The 19,913-nt window shown below is 35.3% G+C and overlaps 1 protein-coding gene across 1 annotated transcript in view; it reads right to left on the bottom strand.

The window, feature by feature from the left end:
- The window catches only part of LOC129274041 (neurogenic locus notch homolog protein 1-like), a 53,221-nt gene that overhangs the window by 22,182 nt on the left and 11,126 nt on the right, over positions 1-19,913 (bottom strand). Inside the window, exons 5-14 of the mRNA XM_064108721.1 lie at positions 17,716-17,877; positions 16,708-16,917; positions 14,082-14,780; positions 9,088-9,318; positions 8,040-8,193; positions 6,874-7,029; positions 6,053-6,332; positions 4,583-4,870; positions 4,051-4,195; positions 3,415-3,535 (exon numbers count right to left, since the gene is read on the bottom strand). Coding sequence (XP_063964791.1) covers positions 3,415-3,535; positions 4,051-4,195; positions 4,583-4,870; positions 6,053-6,332; positions 6,874-7,029; positions 8,040-8,193; positions 9,088-9,318; positions 14,082-14,780; positions 16,708-16,917; positions 17,716-17,877 — 2,446 coding nt within the window. The remainder of the gene's footprint in view (positions 1-3,414; positions 3,536-4,050; positions 4,196-4,582; positions 4,871-6,052; positions 6,333-6,873; positions 7,030-8,039; positions 8,194-9,087; positions 9,319-14,081; positions 14,781-16,707; positions 16,918-17,715; positions 17,878-19,913) is intronic.

Below are 19,913 nucleotides of genomic sequence, written 5' to 3'. Positions count from 1 at the left end.
AAGAGTATCATCACTTTCCTCCTTATTTCTGTTCCCAACTTCTTGAAATTTGTTAGGTTTAAATATCAAATCCGTAATTTTCTTCAAAGATATGAGGCTTTTTCTCGCTTCATGGGCTTTAACCCTCATAATGATAAATGACAAGAAAATTAGTGTGACACAGTAAACTCTCAAAACTATAGGGCTATCTGCTGGAAAGATAATGTTGCCACACAGTGTGTTTGCATAGTAGCCAATGTGGAGATATAATAAAATGTTGAAATTTGAATATACTTTTCCACTGTGGGCACTTTAACAGTTTGAGTGTTAACAGTTTCTTCACATAGTGGACTATGTACAGAATGAGTTTCACAATGATACACTTAAGTAAACATGTTCAGATGATCTCACAATGTTTTCCACACTGAGAGACACACTGTGGTCAGCTCTGATATATCCATCATGGGATACTCAATCATTAATTGCTTCAAAATAAGAATTAGTTGACACTGGCAGATTATTTGCCGGTACTGTTTATCAATGACAACTTCATCTGAACAAAGGAAATGAACTGGTCCAGTCGATTTGCTCATGCTCTTTCATTTTTTTTAACTGAGCACATTGTTACCAAGACTTAGCTCTGCCAGTTTTTATCATCATGCTTATCCTGTTTTCCCTTTATTGCATTTCATTTTTTTTTTTTTTTTGGGGGGGGGGGGTGGAAGAGGCTGAATTGGCCAATGTTACTTAGTCTCGAAATATGCACAACATTCAAAGACAAGGCAAAAGCAATTTTGTGTCTCGCCCACTTATGAAAATAACCAGAAATATCGTGATTTGCGAGGGCACGCAAGAGAATTATATCGAAACTTCATTGTGAAATGACTGGGATGGAATAACACTTGTCATAAGAGCCTTGCATGTAAACTTTAATGTTGACCTGAAAATGACCTTTGACCTTACTATGTGACCTCTGACTGCAGCATAACATGCAGCTCGCCTAAGTACATCTAACATCCAAGTTTTGTTGAAAAATAACTTACGGTTGCGGAGTTAGGTGTCATAAAAGAGTTTTGCATCTAAACTTTAATGTTGACCTCAAAATGACCTTTGACCTAACCATGTGACCTCCAACTGCAGCATAAAATGCAGGTCCCCCAAGTCCATCTACCATCCAAGTTTGGTTGAAAAGTGACTTACGGTTGCTGAGTTGGGTGTCATAAGAGAGTCTTGCATGTAAACTTTAACGTTGACCTGAAAATGACCTTTAACCTTACCATGTAACTTCAGACTGCAGCATAACATGCAGGTCCCCCAAGTCCATCTACCATCCAAGTTTGGTTGAAAAGCGACATACGGTTACGGAGTTAGGTGTCATAAGAGAGTCTTGCATGTAAAGTTTAACGTTGACCTGAAAATGACCTTTGACCTTACCATGTGACCTCAGACTGCAGCATAACATGCAGGTCCCCCAAGTCCATCTACCATCCAAGTTTGGTTGAAAAGTGACTTACGATTGCGGAGTTAAGTGTCATAAGAGAGTCTTGCATGTAAACTTTAACGTTGACCTGAAAATGACCTTTGACCTTACCATGTGACCTCAGACTGCAGCATAACACGCAGGTCCCCCAAGTCCATCTACCATCCAAGTAAGGTTGAAAAGCGACTCACGATTGCGGAGTTAAGTGTCATAAGAGAGTCTTGCATGTAAACTTTAACGTTGACCTGAAAATGACCTTTGACCTTACCATATGACCTCAGACTGCAGCATAACATGCAGGTCCCCCAAGTCCATCTACCATCCAAGTTTGGTTGAAAAGTGACTTACGGTTGTGGAGTAATGTGTCATTATAAGTTTGTGACGGACGGACGACGGCCGCCGGACGGACGACGGACGGACGACATTTGGATCCCTAAGTCTCGCCTTCACCTCTGGTGGGCGAGACAAAAATTATCATAAATGGTAACTGTGAGATGTCGCAGCAAAGCATCGATTTTAACCTCCATCCCCCTCCCTTCACCCAACATCTTACAATAACAAGTGGAACGCCTCTGGCAGTCTCGCCTGCATTACGCGATTTAATGTAGCAGCAGTGCTAACTTTGAAAACTACTATAAAATAATCATCCACAAAAACACCATTCATATAATGACATAATACCACGTTCATTGACCATAGATGACATTTGAACGGTGACTTAAGACTTGTCAACTACACTCATGTCCACATTTCATTCACTCTATCCATAAACTTTCAAAGTTATGATGGCAATTCAACAATTACCCCAACATGGCCTACGTTTATTGACCTTAACTTACCTTTGACCTTGGTTTTGTGACCTGAAACTCACAGGGGGATGTTCAGTGATACTTGATTACTCTTATATCCCAAGTTTTATGAAATAGATCCATAAGCTTCAGAGTTAGGATGGTAAATTAACAAAGACCCCCAACACGGCCAAAGTTCATTGACCTTAAATGACCATTGATCATGGTCATGTGACCTGAAACTCGCACAGAATATTCAGTGGTACTTGATTAACCTAATGTCCAAGTTTCATGAACTAGATCCATAAATTTTCAAGGTTATGAAGGTAATTCAACAAATACCCCCAACTTGGCCAAAGTTCATTGACCCTAAATGAGACTTTGACCTTGGTCATATGACCTCCAACTCAGGAAGGATGTTCACTAATACTTGATTAACCTTATGTCCAAGTTTCATGAACTAGATCCATAAATTTTCAAAGTTATGATAGTAATTCAAAAAATACCCCCAACTTGACCAAAGTTCATTGACCCTAAATGACCTTTGACCTTGGTCATGTGACCTGAAACTGGTGCAGGATGTTCACTAATACTTGATTAACCTTAGGCCCAAGTTTCATGAACTAGGTTCATATACTTTTTAAGTTATGATGTCATTTCAAAAACGTAACCTTCGGTTAAGATTTTGAAAATAATTCTCCCAACATGGTCTAAGATTAATTGACCCTAAATGACCTTTGACCTTAGTCATGTGATCTGAATCTTAGGCAGGATATTTAGTAATACTTGATTAACCTTATGTCTAAGTTTCATGAACTAGGTCCATATACTTTCTAAGTTATGATGTCATTTCAAAAACTTAACCTTAGGTTAAGATTTGATGTTGACGCCGCCGCCGCCCTCGGAAAAGTGGCGCCTATAGTCTCGCTCTGCTATGCAGGCGAGACAAAAACCATCGACATATTGATTTTAAAAAGTCTGATGTCTTGCAAGAGCAGAATGCAGGAAGTACTATAAAATAATATCTGTTTGAGATATCTAATAGTTTAACTGGATTTAAAAATAAATTCCAGTTCTCTATTGACAAACACTAATTGCATTTTACCAAACTTAAATATTTCCTATTTATTTCAAACTGTCTACACTTATAAGATATAGACTTCTTACCGATAACCTTCAGGGCACTGGCAATCAAACCTGTTTGTTCCTTCTATACATGTACCAAAGTTGTGACACGGTGAGGAAGAACATTCCAAGATGTCAACTTCACACAGCCTTCCAAAGAATCCTTTAAATCATAATAATCAAAGCAATGATAATAATTAATAATAAGAAGACAAATGATAATAGTAATTGTTATTATCATGATATTGAATGCCTCTCCTAATTTACTAGGGTAAACAAAATGCAATTTTTAAAAACAATTGTTTGTACGAGTTTAACTGATTATAATTAATTTTAGCTCTGTCACATAATACCACACCAGTTAGAACAATGCAAGTAAAATATTGAGGCAGTCCACCCTACTCTTATCAATTGTAACAACACATAAATGGGCACATCTGCGCCTGTAGCTGTAAATCTGTAACATCTCTTATGTTACATGTTTATCAGGAAAAATGTTGAAGGGGGGCTAAGTAAGCTCCACCTCCCTGCCCCCCACTTCAAGATATAGTTTTAAGCCAAAGAAAATATTTCATGAATATTACCAAAAGTATCATATTTGTCGCATTTTAGATTGAACATATAATTTATTCATTTGTATTAATATGTATGCTCATATTTTATGCTTTTTTCAATTACCATTTGCACAAGCACACGTAAATCTTGATCTTTCGTCTATGCATGTCGATCCATGCTGGCAAGGATTCAAAAGACAGTTGTCGATCTCTTCATCGCAAAGCCTTCCGGTGACACCTAGTGGACATATACAGCGGTAGCTATTCCACTATATAAAATTTGAGAAATAAGTCTTACAATGCTGACAACCATAACTTGTCATGAAGTTTGATTGATGCATGTTACAACACAGACCACCCAAAAAAAAAAACAGCCACGACACAGCAAAGAAAGAAATATTACTGTTCATGCTGTATTGCGAATCCCTTTCAATATATCCTATCCCAAAAGTATACATTAAAAAATCATACACAAAATCTTGACAAACATGCAAGGCTCGTAAAAACTGGCAGATCAAGGAGTGGTGTGGGGGACGCGGGGACCCACCCTCGGTCAGCTATTTCAGGTGAGGACCCAGCAATAAAACCGGGTTGAATAATCACGTCAAAATCAGTCATCAGAAAGGGGAAAAAATTTAAAATAAAACAGATTATACCTGGTCTTGGCACGTGGAGCCATGAGCGCAGAGATGATTTTTGCAGTCATCAATGTCGTATTCGCAGGTTTCACCTTTGAAACCAGACAGACATTCGCAGTGGAAGCCATCTTCATTGAGAATGCACAAACCTCCATTGCGGCAAGGGTTGTTATCACAGAGAGTTGACCTCAGCTGACAATGTGATCCATACGATCCTTGGGTACACTGGCAGCTGTATCTATTGATCTCATCGACACAGGTCCCATCATTTTCACAGTTGTGATTGACACAATCATCAATGTTTTCCTGTTAAAACATTGAAATTATATGGTGTGTGTGCATGTGGATGGGATGAGCAAGGGGGGATCTTCACAACTGTTTAAAAGTTAATAACACTGGGTACTATGTGAACTTTACAGTAGTTGTTTAACAGTTTTCCATACTTTATTTATTGATTAGAAACATGATGATAAACACTATTTTATTAAACTCTTGAACAATTACTTTGAAATTTCTATAGTAAACATCATTGTGCAAAAAAAAAAAGCAGCTTTATTCCTGTGTATTATCCTTAAGACCAAGACTGGACCAAATTGTGAAACAGATAAGTGGGAACTACATGTACATAAGCTACATGTACACTTGATCAACATGTGAAACAGACAAGTGGGAACTACATGTACATAAGCTACATGTAAACTTGATAAAAAAAAATTGACAAGTGGGAACCATATACGCTACATGTATATAGTACAAAAATATAAGATTTATGCATATCTACTATTTTGCTTTTAAAAGAAAAACTCAAATTACAGGGTTTTGACAGTAAGCTTTATTGAGCTTCTTAATAGCCTGAATTATGAGACGTGAGGTTTGTTCATAAAATATCACTTTTTTAATCCCAGATCACGCAATCATTTTTTCTTATTTGCAAGGGAAAATGGCACTAATTATTATTCAGTGCTCATATTCAGGTAAACCAACAACTCTTTAATAGATTTGTGATTTCTTTTGAAAAGCTGCTACACATAATTTGAGTTGGAAAGCTCCACTAAAATCAGCGAGAAATAAAATATGGCATACACTATTCCAATGCTGTAAATTTCGTTACCTTATTACAGCTTAGATGTGAAAAAACATAATTATGTTATCTCTATGTGCAAATGGAGAACATAAAATGCATAATCTGAAAGATAATCTTATCACCCAGTTTTTCTGTGTATTAAAAAACCTGTAGAATCACGACGCTTTTAATCAGAATGACTTGATTTTCAATGCCCGATAATTGGAGCTATCATTGAGTAAAATAATTAGCTGGGATGTAATGAAAACAAATGCTTGCATTGCTTTGTCTTTTAAGTTTAGAACATTTTGATTGATATATGATTTCTTAATTTCCTTTTTGGGTCCAGTCAGGGTCTTGATAGTCATACAATTTTATTGGTGATTAAATAAAAGGAGACAAAATGTAATCACAACTATACTTACATCGCAACGGTCACCTGTGAAGCCCGGTTGACATTGGCATGTGAAACTCCCCCATTGGTTGATGCAGCTTCCACCATTCAGACACGGGGACGGTGACTCTGCACACTCGTCAATCTCTGTCTCACATCGTGATCCTGAGAATCCAGTCTTACAGGTACACATGTAACTACCAACTAGATTCTCGCAGTGGTCAGTATTTTGACCAATGCAAGGGTTTTGTCGACAGTAGTCTATTTGGGTACCGCAAGTTCGTCCCCTGAATCCTAAGGCACATTCGCAACTAATAGAAAATGTATAATTCACAAGACTGGTAGTCAGAAATTATCAAACCTGATTAAAAAATTTCTCCCCCACTCCTGAACCTTTTGTGTACATGTAATTAAAAAAATTGGTTCCATGAAATTTGTTCTGACGACAATTGCTCCGTTGTAAATTCCACACACACACTAATGGAATGACCAATTCCAACCCTGGACTAAACTTTCCCTGATCTGAACCTAACATAAAACACTATTGCCGCCTGTACCCTTAGACAAAATACAGCCTGGATGAATTGTCATTGGAGCAATGTCATGATATCCCCCCCCCAAAAAAAAAATGATAATAATAATGAAAATAAATACATAAATATAAAATAAATGAAAAAAAATAATTAATGAATAAATAAAAAATAAAAATAATGATAATAGAAATAAAAATAAATATCATAGCAATAATTAATATTCACTAACATATTGTCAGTATTTGTTTACCAGTATTTAACAATATTGCAAAGATTAGTTCCAATGTGCATTTGATAATGTGTTTAATATGTAAATTACCGATATCTTGTGTTCAGGTTCTCACAGATTCCTCCATTTTCACAAGGATTTGGGCTGCATAGGACATCTTCTGAACAGGTAACCCCAGTGTACCCTGCTTCACATTCGCATTCAAAAGAGCCTGGGGTATTGGTGCAGGTTCCATGCTCACATGGACTATAGGAGAGGAACACATAATGATTATATCAATACATGGAAATACACATCTAAAAGAACGCCTCAATATGACAACACTCCAAATACATTACGAGAGGGGGAAAATGAGATTTATAAAGATGTACTGAGCAAAATGTTGAAAATTTGACCAGTTATTGAATTTTAAATATTTGCATTATTCCGGTAAAATGGTTCTTGGCATGTCTTCATGAATATTCATTAGGAAGGCTGATGATGTCATATCTGCACTTGTTCTTTTGTATTTCATTATAATGAAATTAGGTTTATTCAATCTTTCTACCAATAACTTTTAAAACAATTGGACTGACAACTGATGAAGTGCATTAGTTATTTATTGCCGCAACTTATTTCATCATAAATGAGACACATCATTTACACATGTATGAAAAAATGAAAACATTATGATTTCATGTAATAACATAAAAAAAGGAAAGTGGGGATATGACATCATCAGCCCACCTAATGAGTATTCATGACGATGTGCATATAACTGATAACCTTTAAAATTCAATAACTATGTTATTTGTTATCTGATTTTGATGAAATTTTCAGCATTTCACTCTGTGAAATTTACTCTATTTATTTAGATATAAATATTTTTAGCCCGGACCATCCCTGATTTAGAAAGGTGTATGTGTGTACGATACTTCAAGATTGAATTAACATGAATTTGTTTCTAAATGGGCCTAAAAACTATTACTTTAAAAAAAATATATATTTTCAACACGGTCCTTATTCTCCCTTCAAATAGCATTGGTAACATTGTGGTATTATTGTTAGAACTGTCAGACTATACTTAGGAGAAAAAAAATCAAATATACATGTACTTTCTCTTTTATCATTAATGTAATTTTTGAGAATCCTATTGAAGGTGTGCCTTCTGTACATTTAATACATGTATTATATCGCTAAAAGGGAAATAATATATTTGTACAAATTTACTTTGGTGTGAATGGGGTGCCTTAAAGATATGCAGAATATTCTCTTACTTGCTGTTACATTCATTTTGATCAACTTCACAGTGCATTCCTTCAAATCCTAGCATACAATCACACTGATACGAAAGCTGATCCTGAACACATGTACCACCGCTCAAGCAGGGCGAAACAGCACAAGGGTCGATCAAATGCTCACATAATATACCTGTAGCAAAACATAATTGTAAATTAATTAAACAATTCGGCAAATTTCAAGCCCCCACCCCCTCCTGGACGCTTCGTGCAATAAGAAGTCACAAAAGCATGTCACTGCAATGTCTCATGATTAATTTACTCTCATGCAACTTTTGAGAACAAATTTGTGATCAAGATTTACAAAAATATTGTATATTGTACATAGATCTATATCAAGCCGGGATCTTTTATGCCTATATGAGTGTAGCATTTCGATATCTTTAACCCTAAAAAGACTGGGCTATTTCCACGCCTAAGAAGACTGGGGGGTTGGGCCTGATCTCGACTGTTGATCGCGTGATTGTGACGGAAATCGGCATAAACCTTGCCCATGGCATAATCTACAAAACTCTAAGATCAAAGTCTTAAGTTTGTAAAATCTAATTTCTAATTAATTTTACTAATTTATGCTTGAAATCAAAAGTTTGCTCTAATTAACTAAAATAAGGCCCCTAAAATGCTATTTTTTTGTTCACATACCCTTTATAGGATTCTGATCAAATGTACTTTAAATTCAATAGAACAATAATTTTCTAATTTATTTTATTGTTTTATACATTTCTCATGTATTTCTATGTTTTCGACTTTTTATTTTTTATTGTTTTTTTCAATGTATATTGTCAGGGACTTTATTTTGACCATAGACAAGATGAAATTATTTGAGTTTAATCAGTGAACGGAGAAATAATGATAAATTTCATGATTTTGGGCTAAAAACATTATTTGCATTGGATTTTGAGAATTTTTTTGTCAATATGCACATACAAAATGTTGCTTAATTTGGAGACCGCGTACCCGGGGGTCGCAATTTTGGTCTAAAAATCAGCCCCCCATTTTATTTGGATTATAAAACACAGGGAATTACCATTGTATGCAGGTGGGCAATGGCACTGAAATGTATCCGAGTCCCCACTGCAAATAGCTCCATTGCGGCAGGGGTTTGGGGCATTGCAGAATGTTAGTACGTCCTCACATCCCGGTCCAGTGTAACCCACATTGCATAGGCAGGTGAAGGAATCAGTCTCTTCAATGCAGGTTGCATTCAATCCACATGGGGTGTCATCGCACCATCGTATTATTTCAGAACAGGTTTCCCCTTCAGAATGCAAATGACACCCTATATATTAGTTCAATATCATGTAGTGTTGCAATCATAGTAGTTAGACAAACAATAAATGGCTTGAGTGGAATTGAGCCCCACCGTAAACTACTTGTACAGTGTAGAACTATGGCGTGGCAGTTTTAAAGAGGTCCAGTGGGACCCATGGTTCGTTTGTGGCAGCTTATTCCATGTGTTACTCTTGTTACTCGTTACTCTTTGTTGAGTACAGAAGTGTTTCCTAAGGTCTTAACCATTCATATCACAATGATGAGTGGGAATTTGTTTAAACCTAAATTGCTAATTGAACCACTGCCCTAAGGATTAGGATAACGATGCTGAAATTACTAAATGAATAAATAATTGATAAATATTAAATAAATAATAATTATACTAATATCAACAATAATAATAAATGATAATAAATAACAATAATAATAAATGCAATTAATATGGCTTAATATCTATTTTGTTATAGATAAGGAACACAGAAATATTATACTAAAACCATTGATAAATATTAAAAAGGTAATTTTTTGGTTTAATCTTAAATGTACCGGAGACTGGCAATCTCTCAAAGGAAGGCATTGCGTGCTTATGATGAAATTTTGAAATTTTGAATCTACAGCATGCAAACAAGCAACAAGTATTCCGCAATAGAACGATAACATGAAAATGACAAATTACCTGATAATAATTATATTAATGATAATAACAATGATAATAATAATGATACCAATGAAAGTAAATAAACATATTCATAATAAAGGCAATTAATAAGGCCTCATATCTAGCTCATTACAGAGGCTCAAAGTGCTAACGAGAAGGAGTAGCAAACAAAATAGCAAAGGAACACAGAAATATTATACTAAAACTATTTATAAAAAATTATGAAGGTAAGTGTTTAGTTTAATCTTAGAGCCAATGATGGCCTATCACAGAACTGTAAGAAAGGAACTGCACAAACTATATTTCTATTCAAATTTATGTGCTTATGATTAAAGTTAGAATCCACAGCATATAAAAAGTGACATCTATTCAGTTATAAAACAATAACATAAAACCGACTTGATATTGAGTGGTTTGGTTTGGTTTGGTTTTGTTTACCACATAAAAACTACAACAAAATACATTGCATAAATACTAGTATTACAAAGAAATATATAAACACTTAAAAAGATATGGATGGATTACTCTATTCAGAGCCATTGATATCATGGCTCTTTCCTTTCCTGAACTCCAAAATTACCTAAGAGATGTTAATATTTTGACATAGATACGATGAAAGATTTGGACGGAAAGGTAAGGATACAATTATCGAAAGACTAATAAAATATTCTATAATAATTAAATCATTATTATACCCATCAGTTTTGCACTCAGTGTCATATCCTATAAATTACTTGATGTGTTTTAAGAAGATAAAATTCATAAAATAAAGACAGTTCACAGTATATCATATTTTTTAAGGTTTCAAACTTTTCAGATCATCTTTCAAAAATTAATACATGTGAAAAGTGTAACTGAACATTTCAAGTTTTTAAATTTCTGTATTTCATATTGTCAATGATACATGCCCTATCATAAAACTGTCATATTTAGTGACAAGTAAATCAAAAGCTTAGAGCAGGGTGCGACATAAGCGCTTGCCCGATTGCCCGGGGCAAGTAAAAGTTAGAGTCGGGCAAGTGTTTTGAAGCAAAGACAAAAACTGCTTGCCCGAATCGGGCAAGCAGAATTCTCCTATGGAAATTATATTTTAGAAAGATTTCCCATATTTCACCATCAAAATATAGAAAAGAAAAAGAGACCAAAAAAGTATATCATTAATTTCTTCTTTCGAATTGCAAAATTTGCCCCATTTTCTGCAATAAACACACAGCTCAGAGACTACACACACACACATAATCAATGGCAGTCTAGCATACCTAGCGCCTAGTCCACGCAGCCGATGCATGTAGTTAAGTTTCTATGGAGTCCTACGGTGCTGCACGAACGAAGTTTGCTCTGGAAGAAATCTCCCACAGAACTGTCAAAATTCACATTTCTTACCAATGAAAATTCTTGTAGTGTCCATATTTCCTAAAAATTGGGGGTAGCTCTGTCATTTGTAAGCAGTAAAAGGAGAAATATTCACTTCTGTTATGCTTAAAGGAGAATGAAATCCTTGAAACCAGCTGAATCCATATCAAAGAGAAAATCAAAGAAACATATTGTTGAAAGTTTGAGGAAGATTGAATGAATAATAAGAAAGTTATGAGCATTTGAATATTGAGATCACTAATGCCATGTAGATCCTCCCATTGGCAATGCGACCAAGATCTGTGATGTCACACACGTACAACTCCCTCATTGCTTTAGTACCTATTTCACTTATATTCTCACTTTTATAGAATCTATCACAAGGTGAGGTGTTCTCTTTATGAGAGGACAAGTACAGAGGTTTCACAACATTATATCATTGATGAATCGTTTGTCATATGATTAGAATGAGCAAAAAGAGATGTTTTGGGGTATATTTTCAGTGTCCAAAAGGGGAGAGTTGTTCATCTGTGATATCATAGATCTTGGTTGCGTTGCCAACGAGAGGATCTCCATAGCATTAGTGATCACGACATTCAAATGCTCATAACTCTTCTATTGCTAGTCCTATTTTACTCAAACTTTTGTTAACCTTCTTCTTTGATTTTTCTGCTTTCACAAAAGCTAACTTGCTCCAAGAGTTTCATTCTCCTTTAAAAAAGATTGGGTTTCGAATGATCGTCTGTATCGCACACACTGAAATACATTGTTTGACAGTCCCACATATGCATTTGTGTGTATGTTGACGAACGAGGTTTCTTTCATAACTATTTTTTTTGCCAAGGAAATTGATAAATTTTCTTCTTTATTTATGACTGGATAGTTTGAGCTTTCTTCCTCTCTATTTTCTTTCTTTCTGCCTATCTTTCCTTCTTTTGAATCTCTCTTTATATCTTTAAATTTCCTTCCTTCTTTTGTTCATTTTATCTGTTACTATAGCTGTCTTTCTTTTTGTCATTCTTTTCTTTCTATCTTTTTTCTTTCTTCCTTCCATCCAACCTTTGTTTACCTATTTCTTTAATCCTTCCTTCTTTTTCCCCTTCCTTTCATTTTTCTTACTGTCTTCCTTCCGTCCATCCATTCTTTACCTTTTCTTCCTGTCTTTTTTTCTTCCTTACTTTCTTCATCCCTTTCATTCTTTCTTTTCTTTCTTTATTTCTTTCCTTCATTCCTTCCTTTCTTTTTGTCTTTCATTCTTTCTTTCTCCTTCCTTTCTTTCTTTCTGTCTTTTGTTCTTTTGATCTTTCTTTTTTCCATCCATTCTTTCTTTTCTTCCTTATTTTTTTATTTCTGCCTTCCTTCATCTCTTTCCTTCATTCCTTCCTTCATTTCTTTCTGTCTTTCGTTCTATTTTTTTTCCTTCCTTCCATCTATCCTTATACCTTTTCTTTCTTCCTATCTTCCTTTCTCTCGTTTTCTTGTTTCCTTCCTTCCATCAATCCTTTACCTTTTCTTTTTCTTTCTTTCTTTTTACCTTTTTTCTTTTTTTATTCATTCCTTTTTCTTCCCCTCAGTTTTTATTTTATTTTCTTCTTTCCTTTCTCCCTTCTTTCTTTCTTTCCTTCTTTCTTTCTGATTTTCTTTTTTTTGGTCTTTTGTTCTTTTGATCTTTCGTTTTTTTTCCATCCATCCTTTCTTTTCTTCCATATTTTTTCTTTCTGCCTTCCTTCATCTCTTTCCTTCATTCCTTCCTTCATTTCTTTCTGTCTTTTGTTGTATCTATCTTTTCTTTTTTTTCCTTCCTTCCATCTATCCTTATACCTTTTCTTTCTTCCTTCTCTCCTTTCTCTGGTTTCCTTCCTTTCTGTTTACCTCTTTTCTTTCTTTTTTTCCTTTTATTCATTCCTTTCTTTCCTTCTTTTCTCTTCCTCTCATTTTTTTTCTTTCCATCCTCCTTACCCTTCTTTCTTCCTTTCTTTCCATCTTTCTCTTCCCCGCAGCCATTCTCTCTCTCTTTCTTTATTTCTTTTTTGTTCTTTCTTCCTTTCTTTATTTCTTCGTCCTTTCTGTCTTTCTTCTTACTTTTTTTTCTTTCATTCTCTCCCCCTCTCTTATTTTTTTTCTCTGGTTATTTTCAGTGATTTCCCCTTTTTTTTATTGTGTGTCCTAGTCCCCTCCAAAATATATAGAAAATGTATGAGATTAGGAAATTGATTAAAGAGCATATTTACCATATATTTTGTCATGATGTTCAAGATAAGAATCATTGAAAAAAAGAAATACAACTACAAGGTACATCAGTAGTCATGTTGAAAAATGTATTTTTTAAGCCGTCAATGGTATGGTATGTAAAACTATAAGGCTATAACTTGTTTTGAAGGATTTTTTCGGGCAAGTGAAATCTGTATTCGGGCAAGTATTTTCCAACTATTTGAAAATTTACTTGCCCGACTGGGCAAGTGCTTCAAAAAAGTTATGTAGCACCCTGCTTAGAGTCTGTATTATATCGAAAAATTATCAATTAGTTCACACAAGCAGCGCCAATTTTATTGCAAACATAAAAATAGACCATAAAATCATAAAAAAAAAGGATATCCAAAAAAGTTGTCTTTTGAGATGTAATATAAATGTACATCTAAATGACACGATTTTAACAAACACAATGTGACGCCTCAATTGACTGTTATACCCCAGATATATGTCTTGTGCTCATGCCATTGGCAACTTGAACCACATACCTTCATATCCAGCAGGACAATGGCAGATGTAGCTAAAGACGTCATCCTCACAGGTGGCTCCATTTCTACAAGGATCGGACAGACAGAAGTTCACTTTGGTTTCACACATTTGTCCTATGAATCCCTCTGTACAGAAGCATTCGTATGCCAATGTTGTGTTTTCAACAGCTGAGCATGTTCCTCCATTTCTGCAGGGGGAGTCACTGCAAGCTGTTCTAACTTCTTCACAGTGCTGCCCGGCATAGGCTTCATCACATGCACAGATTACGCTGTCGCCTAGATCCTTGCATGTACCACCATTCTGGCAGTTCCAATCAGCACACAGATCAACGTCTCCTTCACATTCCAGGCCGTTAAATCCAGTTGTACATGAACAGGTAAAACTGTTGATACCGTCGATGCAGTCGCCGCCATGTAAGCAAGGGCTACTCTTACATTCGTCAATGTTGATAGAACAGGTCAATCCTGTAAATCCTGCATTACATTCACAGAAGTACCCACCTAATGCAAGTTCAGAGACTATGCATCTTCCATTTTCGCACTGATTTTCTTGACAGTAGTCTATTTCGTCTGAGCAGGTCTTACCACCAAATCCAAATGGGCAAGAACACTCAAAATCACCTTCGTTGTTCATACAGGTTCCATCATTCATGCATGGTAGTGGATTGCAGTAGTCTATTTCTGTCTCGCATACGTTGCCTGTCAACATGAAAGAGTGATGAAATTATTCAGATGCAGTTGCAGTGTATGAACAATAAACAACATTAACCCTTATTAAACTGGGGGGGGGGGGTCAATTTGACCCCCCCTCAACAAATTTTTTCACTACGCCGTCGTACAAATTTTTTTGACTGCGCCGCTCACTGACTTTTTACTTTCAAGTCTTGCGCATCTTTTGAGACCAAATTTGTGACGCCCAGGTACGCGGTTCCAAATTACGCAACGTTTTGTAAGTGCATGTCAGACCCGAAATTGCTCAAAAACATGATTCCATGTAAAAAGTCAACACAAAATGTGTTTTTCAACCAAAAATCATAAATGTATGATTATTTTTAGTTTTGTTGGTTTAAATGGATTTATTTTATGCTATTCATGATCGCAAAAGGGTCCTCGACAAAGTTCATCAGGAAAAACAATAAAAAACAAAGGTTTTAAAAAACAAAGAAATACATAAGAATTTAAAAAACAATAAAATATATAAGAAATCGGTCTTGGCACCAGAATTCTTTTCATTCACAATTGTTAGGTATGCTATAAAGAATATTTTCACCAAAAAATAGCATTCTAGGAGCTTTATTTAGTGAATCAGAGGAAAAAGTATGATTTCATAAATAAATTAGCATAATTCATATAAAATAAAAATATATGAATTCAGTGAAATTTACCAATGCAACTGCGTTGATTACGTCATTCTCTACCATCATGCAAATTTTTGTTGTGATCGCGCAATCAGCAGCCGAGATCTGAGGGGGAAGGCCAGGGGGAAAATTGACCCCCACCCCCCATATATACTGGTCCGAAATAGCCCAGTTAAGATAGGGTTAACCCTAAATCTCCTGGGGTATTTTGATTCTTGTCATTCCGGGGGGAGGGGGCCATTATGGCCCTCCTAAGATCTCAGCCGTGGATTGCGCGATCACAACGAAAATTTGCATGATGGTAGAAAATGACGTAATATACGCAGTTGCATTGGTAAATTTCACTGAATTCATATATTTTTATTTTATATGAATTAATTATGCTAATTTATATATGAAATCATACTTTTTGCTCTGATTCACTAAATAAAGCTCTTAGAATGCTATTTTTTGGTTAAAATATTCTTTATAGCATTCCTAACAATTGTGAATGAAAAAAATTCTGGTACCAAGACCGATTTCTTATGCATTTTATTGTTTTTTTATTTCTTATGTATTTCTGTGTTTTTTATTTTTATTTTTTTATTGTTTTTTTCAATGGAAATCGTTCCAGACTTAATTCTAATCTTAAACAAGGCAAAATGAATTAAGCTTAATCAGTAAAAGTAGAAATAATGATACATTTATGAATTTTGGCTAAATACACAATTTGCATTGTATTTGTACATGAAATCACATTTATGAGCAATTTTGGGTCTGACATGCACTTACATAATGTTGCGTAATGGCGGAACTGCGTACCTGGGCGTCACAAATTTTGTCTCAAAATTTGCGCGAGACTTGAAAGTAAAAGGTCAGTGAACGGCGAGGTTAAAACATTGTGCACAGCAGATATATCGCAAAAATTGTCGGGGGGGCATTATGGTCCCCCCCGGGAGAATTAGGGTTAAGATGTGATGCCCATAATGCATACATTTGGATACTTACTTGTTGGCTGAAATGAAAATGGCTACATAAAAATAACACATAGTGCTACATAATAGGGCAAATACAGTATGTAACATTAAAAAAGGTCAAGTTGCTCGCATCCGTCAGAAAGAACTTGCATTCTGTATCCCCATCGATCTGAACACCTGTGGGACCAACATTTTGAACTCCAAGATGGCTACCACGAAAAATGAGGTAAAACATCTTGAGTTTCACATTACCCGTGGCACTAAACCAATTATAGTGTGGGCACAATACCCCCGGGAGTAAACATACCATACCTGTATATCCAGGAGCACAAATGCATGAGAACCCGTAACCTTCCTCCACACAAGATCCTCCGTTGACGCAAGGACCAGAGTCGCACCACAGAATGGGATCGGCACACAAACGCCCTCTATAACCTTCCCTACATAAGCATGTATATGAGTTGATTCCATCAACACAGGATGCACCCTGTTGACATGGGAGGCTTGCACATTCATCGATATCTGTGAGAAAAATGAAATTGGGTGTTTGAAAATTGTCTAAATATTTGTTAATTGATGAAAAATGCACCTCCTCCAACACTGTTATGATGGAAGTCAAATAAAAATCAATAATTGTTCAGGTTCATGGTGAGATGGCCATTAATGTAGGCTTCAGTTCAGTTAATGAATACATGATTATCGAAATAATAATGTAATGGCCGACCTCGAGTGTTAGTAAATATCACCAATGTACAGATCCTGATGAAGCAGAATGTAGAAGTAAGAAAACACATGGAATAACTTGTAATGCACACTAAACAATGTAAAGAATTTTGAACCAGGATATAGTACAATCTTACACAGTTTGAAGCTAAGGCATAATCCCTACATAGCCGGTTACAAAAAATATATATGCTAATAGTCATCAGTTCTTCAGATTAAAAAAAAAATCGTCATTCAGTACCCCTACAGGCATGTTAGGCAAGTTCGAGAAATAACCTAATCCCAATGGATAATTAACTGATTTTTTTATCAGTAGCATATATGAGCCAAACTGTTGAGGGGCCAGACATGGCGTATGGGACAAAATTTGTAAAGAAATTGTGAGCGAATGAAAATTTTGACCTTTCTATTACAAAAATTTAATAAATTGTGCTGGATTTTTATGTTATATTCATAAAGTTTTACAAGCTTTCATTTTATTTTAATTTCTATCTCCCATGTTTCTCCCCTGTGATTTCTTTTAATCATAAAAAAAAAATCTTAACTGTATTCTATTCATTTATTTATGTACGCCAGTGATTTAGACCAAGTTCTTACCAACACACATAGATGCATCAGTTGAACCCGTCTGCAGTGTTGTAGTCTCGCCTGGACACTCGTGGCATTGACTTCGTCGAGTTCCACTCTGGTAAGTACCAATAGGACACAGCATGCAAGGAACAAATCCTGATGGGGAGTACTCTCCTGCTTCACAAATCTCTGAATGATACAAATAAAAAAGTGTTGCAGGAACAAATTAGAGTACTCCCCCAAATTAATAGAAAGTTTGAAAATACATGTGGTTCCGCATACTCGCAATCTCCTTGCTCAGAGAACAAAAGCTTTTAAAGGACCAAGGTTACAGAATGGTCTTTCCCATGATATTGTACATGGAACCTCACTAAAAATATTTTAAAACGTAAATTGATATTGACGTTGATTAATTCTTACAATTTTCTTGTGAAGGTTATACAGTAACTTTTACAAATTTGTTAATATGCTCTGGCTGAGTAAGTGGCAAACACATTTTTTATGTTCACACTTTAGATAATAATGATAACAATAATAATAATAATATACAATTCTTGTATAGCGCATATCACATTATCAATGTCTCTAAGCGCTTCCAAAGGACTTGGATATTATTGCCCCAGCTGTAGCTTGGCAGCCGTAATTACTAAGATTACAGCGCACACGTATTTCAAAGATTGAATTCCTGCCAGGTACCCATTCACCTCACCTGGGTTGAGTGCAGTACAATGTGGATGAATTACTTGCTGAAGGAAACTACGCCATGTCATAGATACAGACAATTGTAATATGTTGGCATTTCTTTATGTCATCAGTTTATTTTATTGTCCTCTCGTACAAAGACTTCATATTTCGGGGATCCTGCTGACTGTACAATCATTGTCTTTTGTATACAGGTTCCCTCATACTTTACCATATCTTAAATTGTTTTTTTGAATTCATATTGCTGTATCATTTGATTTTGATGAATGATGCCATATCTGACTTATACAGCATATATCATCTTGAATATTCTTTATATGTTATATTATTTGTGATTTATGTTTTAATACTTGTGAAAAAGTAAAATTAAGTCTATACAAATTCAAATGTTAGATGGGCCCACTTGCAGTCCAACAACTCATTTCAATTATATGCTGTTAGTTATGTATATCTTTGCGATTTAAGACATACTTCAGAGAGTAAAATGGCCCTTATTCTTCCGCCAGTAAAAAAATAGTTCCAAAGTGGTGATATATTTTTCCAATTTGGAAGGAAGTTCAGTATGTACCCTCCCTAGAATCAGTGTTATTTTGTCAGTCATATTCATTCATTTTTGTTAATCAGCAATATCAAATTTAAAAATTGAGAATAGGTTGGCTCGAATGAATATCTTTTGTCTGCCAGTTGTAATTAGGCGCGTGTAACCTAAATGTATCACAGGCCTAATTCATTTCCCATAGACTCATTTGTTAAGGTGGCACTTTAATAAAAATCATTAAAAAATAAGGAGGAAATTCGAGGGTTGAATGTTTACTACCAGTGGATAGGATATATGTCTGACATTCCATATCTGACCAGAAAAAGGGTACCTCGACCGACTCATTTAAAAAATAAATCAGCATTTATGAAGACTACACCTGACGGGATCAAAATCATCACTTCAGAGAGTAAAATGGCCCTTATTCTTCCGCCAGTAAAAAAATAGTTCCAAAGTGGTGATATATCTTTCCAATTTGGAAAAAGGAAGTTCAGTAGGTACCCTCCCTAGAATCAGTGTAAGACTGTCAGTCATACTCATTCATTTTTGTCAATCAGCAATATCAAATTAAAAAATTGAGAATGAATTGGCTTGAATGAATATCTTTTGCATGCCAGTTGTAATTAGGCCCGTGTAACCTGCACCACTTCCGGTTTCTGTTTAGACACAATAGCATTTATAAAGGCTATTGTGTCTAAAATGGTTTACCATTTTTACCATGGACATGAAGCCTATGAAGGGGATAATAATGATATAATACTAACATTTATAGGGTGCTTTATATGGGTGTTTCAAAGCGCACAGGTGGGCTAACTAAAGTAAACAATGAATCCATTAAAAAAAGCTAGACTATGCTAGTGTTGAGAAAAGGTGAGTTTTGAGTGAGGATTTGATGCTCCATAAGGCTGTTCATAAATTAACAACTTTAAATAGGCGAAATTGGGACTTGTACAGCCAAAACATGTTTCCATTTAGCACGCAGCAT

Source organism: Lytechinus pictus, chromosome 13 (genome assembly GCF_037042905.1).
Source record: "Lytechinus pictus isolate F3 Inbred chromosome 13, Lp3.0, whole genome shotgun sequence".
Classification (NCBI taxonomy): domain Eukaryota; kingdom Metazoa; phylum Echinodermata; class Echinoidea; order Temnopleuroida; family Toxopneustidae; genus Lytechinus; species Lytechinus pictus.
The sequence above is the reverse complement of the archived record's forward strand: the minus strand, read 5'-3'. Positions and strand labels throughout refer to the sequence as shown.